This window comes from Atta colombica, unplaced genomic scaffold (assembly GCF_001594045.1).
Source record: "Atta colombica isolate Treedump-2 unplaced genomic scaffold, Acol1.0 scaffold86, whole genome shotgun sequence".
In the NCBI taxonomy this organism is placed as follows: domain Eukaryota; kingdom Metazoa; phylum Arthropoda; class Insecta; order Hymenoptera; family Formicidae; genus Atta; species Atta colombica.
The window spans coordinates 78,613-85,785 of record NW_017259579.1 but is presented as its reverse complement, the minus strand read 5'-3'; the positions used below and the strand labels follow the sequence as shown (position 1 = coordinate 85,785).

Genomic DNA, 7,173 nt, shown 5'->3' with positions numbered 1-7,173 from the left:
AATTTAAGTAGCATTTATAGTTTATTTTAAATGAAAACTTGTTTTATTCAATTGGATTGAAAAATTACATTTTATATTCAGAATATGGAATTGAGCAGTTTTCACGTTGCACAGAAATTGTTAATATTATTTTCGAATTTTTTGAATTAAAAAAATATATTTCCTATTCACAATTCTGAATTGAGTAGTATTCACAATGTACAGAAAATGCTAATATTATTTTTAGATTGAAAGGCATAGAGATATACTCTATGCAATTCCTATAAATGAATAAAAATGCATTCAGGATTGAAAAAGATTCATTTTAACATTCATGAATCCATATTTCTGAAAATCTGAATTCATTTTAATCCATTTCAATTCTTTCCTCGTGCTGAGAGGAGAAGAGGAAGAAAGATGAACTGATACAAAAATTCAGCCAAAAAGAACAGGTCTAGTGTTAATTGTATTACTTTAGTTCAGTGTTGCTCTAAGTTAGTGCTGCACTATGATCAAGCGCATTTATTCCAAGACCATGCTACACTGGTACCATGTCACAGTAGCACTAGTGCAGAGTCAATGCAAGTGTGCTTTATTCGCCATTATACTTTTTACACTCAGCATCTTCGCTTTCTCTCTTTTCAGCGCCAAATTTATCTCATTTTAAGTGTAAAAAGTGTAAAAAAGTAAGCAAGTCGAACAGACCTATTACCACTCTTCTCTCACCACGCGCTACCAAGTGGTAGCGCAAATCAAACCGGAATCTGGCAGCACTAGAATTCGCATGACTGCAGGCTGCTTCACTGCTCTAGTCTCATCAAATCAATTTCGCCACTCAGTCACTTCAGTTCTGCGAGGCTCCTACGCATCTATTCGCCGTATGTTATTATCGCAATTACGGCGAAGTGACATGTTATTGCGCGTTACCTCGATCACGCTTCGCCTAGCTGAAGCTTATCTCATTGCGATTTCCTTTATGTAGCATTTAACTGCAGGCATCCATGTCGATCAGTCATCCTCCTGGTTAAAATTAAATGCAGTAACAATTCATGTAAACAGTATTGTTGAAGTTTATTCTCCACTATATTGAGAACGAAACGAGTTTTGGCCGAAATTTGAGGTGATTTTTCGAAAATTCCGTCGTCTAGAATCGAGTCAAGGACTCGTGAATTTCCGCGCTCCGTTGATTTGTTCGCGATGGGAAACATGATCCGTCTAGCTTTTTGCGTTGCAGAGCCCCATCGGGCGGATTAATGTAGGAGATTCGGCCGCGTTCTTCCACTAGCGAGATCTCACACAGGTAAGGGCCTAAGCACAAAGATGACTGTAACTGAGTCGTGGAACGTAAGTCATAGTTGTAGGTTGACCAAAACATTGTGCGTTGATCTACAATTATGACTCATTTACGATCATCTTTGTGCTAAAGTCCTAGCTAACTTGTGTTTTAACGAATGGTGCGCGCTCATGAAAGAATCGACTGTTTACAATCGATTTTATTTAAATAGAGGACGGAGAATTCGGAAGAGTGACTTTTCTTTTGCAGCACGCAGTGACATGATCGATCCTATTGTGATATTGCGCGAGTAAATAGTTTGATTCAATCATTCCATTATCAGAGCAGGAAATCTACCACATGCTTAAAGATGTATGTCACATTTAAAAGCAATACCAAAAATGTAAAAATTTTATAAATTATTTTATTTTTACATCTACGAATATATAAAATGTATAAAATTTGAGCACAATTCTCTTATAATTGTTTTAAAAGTTATTTAATTTTTTTATTTATTTTGATTTTTATGTATAATTGTAATAAATCTTATAATATGTAAATTTTTCATGAGAAATATTAAGATAAGAAATAAAATTTTGTTGAAATATTGATCAAATAATAATAAATGTTTTGTGTAAAAATTTATTTTATAACTTCTTTTATTTACTCGTTAGTCGTTATTAACCTAAAATTATAGAAAAATATGATCATTTTGCTATTATAAATCAAATTATTTGTTTTGTTTCTTGCAAATGTTTTAAAAACATGTTCATGGCCTAATATTAAAATTTGAATGATATTGGCTAATATTAGCTTATTTTGGCTAATTGTTTTAGCTGATATTATTTAACTGACATATTTTTAATCATGGGCATCTAGAAGAGCATCCAAAATGGGACATTTGTCCTCCTGGGCTTATTTTCTTCTGGGCACAGGCGCGCTTTGAATAAATGCGCGTGTTGATTAGGGCAGGCTAATGCTGAACTTGCTATGGAATCTTGTGGTAGTAATAAAAAATTTAAAAAAAGCAATATCTTTTTCAACTTTGTCATGGTGGGAAAGTTTTTTAATTTTTAAGTTTTTAAATTAAAAGATGTATACTTTTAATTATATACATATATCTTGATAGCCAAATGAGTTTAAGATGTCATGCTGTCAGTCGTAGTAGATGTCGACAAATTAGGGACAAGATGCTTCCTCAGTATGTGTGAAATATTGCTCTCACGTGAATTCTAAATTTGATAATAATAAGTTGATAGTATCTTGATGGCATGTAAAATATATGTGCCATCAATTTGCCATTATGTTGTCGGTATGAAATGCTCATCACATGCCCTCATTTTGTCATCAATAACACATTATTAATTCTCAACGTTTGCTCTTGAAATTTTATACCGATGATGTCTATTTGCCCCCATGCTAACTCAGTTTGCACATAAGTTACATCAACAATTGCTGCAATTTCACAACAACTCGTGCAATACATTTGTCTAATATGCTAATCACGCTTGGTTATCTGGGTATATTTTAATTTTTGAAATAATAATAATAAACGTGTGCGCACGTGTGTGTGTGTGTGTGTGTGGTGTGTGGTGTGTGGTGTGTGTGTGTGTGTGTGTGTGTGTGGTGTGTGTGGTGTGTGTGTGTGTGTGTGTGTGTGGTGTGTGATTTGTGAATATAAATATGTAAAAAATGCACTAAAATTATTATTATTATTATTATTATTGGTATTATTATATTTTGTATAATGTGCCCTCCCCCTTAAAAAATCCTGCTGACGCCCACATATTAATTCTTCATTATTTGCATGGAACATCCAAGATATCTTATGAAGTCTCTAAATAGTCTAAATATATATGAATGCTATTTATATTTAGATATATATTATATTTAGATAAAATTCGTTTTACAATGAAAAAAAATTTTCTTTCTTTATTTTTATCTAAAGGAATTTGTTAATATTATTAATCTGATATAATTTCATAACAATGCACCTTATTATGGTTCATTGTACGTATTTCATTAAATTCTATTCTATTTAACTTGTTAATTCCATCACACTCATTATATTGGTATTTATCAGTTACGAATTTAGCCGCATTGTATAAAGGCGGACCTAAGGAAGGCCTGAAACAGAACCGAAAATTTATATTATTAATTATTATCTCCTTTGATGAAGTTTGAGAGATATATTTATTGTTAATAAACTGAATTACATGCTACCATCTGGCTCTTATTGACAATTTTAATTTTTGTTAAATTTATTCTATATTTAGAATCTATATCTCTATTATTATTATCAATTTATTTCATTGTAAATCATCAAAGAGAATAATGAAAATTGCAATATATGACCTATTCTTTCTAGACCAGTACTTCTAGGCCAGTGTATAAAAATCTGTAATTCAGTGTTATATATATTATAGATTTTTAATACTGGTAATATATATCCGAACAAAGTTCGTATTTATTTAAATTCATTTTTTTCTCCAATATGAAGAGATAAGAAGGAAAAATGAATTACAGAAAAAATTTTGCTAAAAAAATAGCCTTATAAGAGCGTCACCTCACGCGAGTAATTATGTTAAAAAAAACACACAGTAATGTGGAATACTTAAATACTTTCTCTGTGATAAAATTTCTAATAAAGATTTTGACAGGAGAAATAAATTCAACGTTTAAATGTATCTAATCTGCTACCTTAGTAATTTGATTTCTTTAAATTGTAGATGGCAGTGAGTGCACTCGAGGAGAAGATTAACAAGATAAGGCAACAAAATGAAGAAATTAGGAGGAGGCATGAGGTAAGAATTGAGTGAGAATTCGATGAATAACTGTTCTATATAGAAAATAATATACTTCGTTGTGTAGGAAGTGGAGGAGGATAAGAAAAAGGCGGCTAAATTGAATGCGCTGGTGCAAATGGTACCATCTACAGATTGGCCGGAGAGGAAGGAGCCACCAGAATTTTCTAATCCATCTAGAACAAATAATAAACTAAAATCTGTCAAAGAATACCATGAACATCAGTCAACAAGTGGTGAAGGACGAAAAATTCATACCTTTGCTCAGGTACACAAAAATTATATTAAGAGGAATAAGATCTTGATTCGATAATATTTTAATTTAACAAAAATAAACAAAGGCAGTCATTTGCTCAAAGTAGAGTTAGTGTTTAATATTATCTTTATGAATCGATTCCAATTCAACAAATGATGATGGCATGAAATATAAAAAGATCTAAGTTTTAATTTTGGCTGGGATATTTTTTGCAATAAATTCTTTGCAGCGCAGTAAAATGCATTAGTATCAGTATTATTAAATTGCTTATCGATTTAATTTGTGATATTACATATTCTAGTTTCAATTTAGGATTGTATTTCAAAACTGACAAATAATTGGCACGTAGTTTATTTGAACTGGATGTAAGATTTATGCAAAATATTATTAAGCATCAACATTTGTTTTGCTCGAATATTCTTCGTTTACTTATGTTAAACATTTCTCGAAGATTGATTTAATTAAATTAAGATAAAAAAAAGATTTGAAATCTTTCTTGTTTAAAAGCTTAGATTTTTTAAAACTTTGATATTGAAAATATTGAAATGCTCATCAATGTTTTAATTTTTAGGGACAAGGGCCTCCACCTGATCCTAAATATAACTTTCTTGCTGATGCTGAGAGAGAAGAAGGTGAAAGAGAGAGTACGAAGGACAACTCAAATAAAGGACAGAAATATTCAAGAGGCGTATTTAAGAAGAAATCAGGAGGAAAAGATGCAACGCAAAGAGTACGTAAAACTTAAAATGAAATAATATGTTTTAAATATGTCTAGATACTTTTGTTTTTTAAATAAGCTATTTCTTTTAAGGAAAAGGATTGTAGAACGAATAGAGGATCACACAGGGATGAGCATCAGCCAGAGTACGAAGCTTGGAGAGCTGAAAGAAATCGTATCGATGAGGATCGCATTAGCAGACAGAGAACTGCGGAGGGTAATTGGCGTAGAGAATGGGATAATAACAAGGTGAGAACTTCATAAAAGAGGAAATGCGTTGTCATATGATTGATATAGATACAATAGATCACATAAATGCAATTGCAGGCGCACATTGTGGATGAAATGGCGAAAACTGAAACTAAATTAGGGGATAATATAAAAAAGGACTTCAAAGATTTTGATAAAAGATATCATGTTAATGGTGAGAACTAATAGATCTTATATCTAAATTTTATATATAAATAAGAACCAAGGGAATTTCAAATTATGTTTTCATCATTAGAGATATGTGTTGGATATATAATTGCTTATTCTGTAGGAAACGATTATGTAAGCCATAATCGCAGTAGTCATCGTTCCTATCGGGGAAATTCGAGACATTTTCATAATAATTATGAAAATAATTCTAATAGCACGCATCATCAGGTTGGGCATATTAAAAATCCTTCTGGTTCCGAAAAGAGAACTGTTGTTGCTACCGACAAAAGCATAAAAATTACGTTAAATCAAGGAAACATGGCAAAAGGTCCAGTCATGAGTGTCAAAGGTATATTACAAACTACAGTGATATGTTTCTGAATATAAAAGGTATTTGAAATATTTTTTCACGATTATAATTAATAATTTCAGTAAATTCACCAAGTATTGCTGGAACAGGACGAGTCGGGCCGCGACAAAGAAGTCGCCTAACATACAGCAGTCATTCGGATGTTGAAATAATTTCTCCTGATACTGAGTCCTTTTTACGTCCAAAGTCGTATGAAGATAGACCTAAAGGTATCTGTTATGAAAATCTGCACAAATCCTCAAATTCTCGAAAATCACAACTTTCACCAAAGAAAAAGGACTTCAGTAATAAATCTCCTTACTTTCGTAAGAAGGAAATTAGAAGAGAATATGAGAGCCTTCAGAAATATCATGAAATAAAATCATCTTGGAAAGACCATAAAGAATTACAAAAGTTTTGTCAATCTAAATTTCAAAAGCATGAGGAAAACATTGCAGGACCATTACAAGATATAACGACAATAGATGAAAAAGAAAGCAATATAATTTTTTCTACAGAATCTGATATGAATAATATAGAAATAAATAATAAGGATAATCAGAATTACAGCAATTTAAACTCACACATAAACGAAGGACGTAAAGTTTATGCAGACAAGGAAGATAAGGCTGATTTGCAAAACTTAGATTTACCTGCATTTGAGATTGATACAGAGATTGAAACATGTGAAAAAAATGGAAAGAAGGAAGATAAATTGGATGAGATGCAAAATATTCAAGTAGTTGTAACATTCGAATGTGAAAATACTAAAACAAAGTTAACTATATCGTCACTAGAAAATAATAATGATAAAAATGAAATTCAATATGTGGAAAACTCGTTATGTGATGCTAATAATACTAAGGAACCTATAATGAAAGATAAAGATTCAGAACGAACTAAAGAAATCTTAAAAGATAACTGTGATAGTATTAAACAAATTAAAAATATGAGTGAGCAAGAAAACGGCATCAAATACGATGCAGAAAACTCTCTAGAAGAAAAAGAAATAAACAGTATTACCATTTTACCTTCAACTGATATACATTATACAGAAAAACGGAGTGATACATTAAAAAGTGATGACAAAATCTCAAAAGGAAAAATAATTTTAGCCATAGAAGATGAAATTGCCACAGACGAAAAAATTAACACTGATTATAAACAGGATTCAACAAAATGTATTAATGAAACTCAAGAATGCACAGATAATAAAGAGAAAGAGAATAATGTTACAAATAGCATTGTAGTTGACAAAATAGAATCTTTAAAAGAAAATTTACACATAGAAGAAAAGACAGTTTCAAATGACCAAAACTGAAAGATAATAAAGAGAAATACGAAATTAAAAAAGTACGAAATGTTACAATATAA

The 7,173-nt window shown here is 31.1% G+C and overlaps 1 protein-coding gene across 6 annotated transcripts; it reads left to right on the top strand.

Moving 5' to 3' along the window:
• The first annotated feature begins 711 nt into the window (after nt 1-711).
• On the top strand, nt 712-7,167 carry LOC108693039 (myb-like protein X). 6 transcript variants are annotated; one of them, XM_018201682.1, is made up of 9 exons: nt 1,316-1,433; nt 1,523-1,624; nt 3,982-4,056; nt 4,124-4,324; nt 4,884-5,042; nt 5,124-5,279; nt 5,358-5,454; nt 5,572-5,799; nt 5,883-7,167. In XM_018201682.1, the coding sequence occupies exons 2-9, from the start codon at nt 1,613-1,615 to the stop codon at nt 7,118-7,120; spliced, it is 2,166 nt and encodes a 721-aa protein (XP_018057171.1). In that variant the 5' UTR covers nt 1,316-1,433; nt 1,523-1,612; the 3' UTR covers nt 7,121-7,167. The 6 variants fall into 6 exon arrangements, with proteins under 6 accessions (XP_018057172.1, XP_018057174.1, XP_018057173.1 ...); XM_018201683.1 differs by lacking the exons at nt 1,316-1,433; nt 1,523-1,624 and adding an exon at nt 712-857; XM_018201685.1 differs by lacking the exons at nt 1,316-1,433; nt 1,523-1,624 and adding an exon at nt 885-1,099.
• Nucleotides 7,168-7,173: the final 6 nt, after the last annotated feature.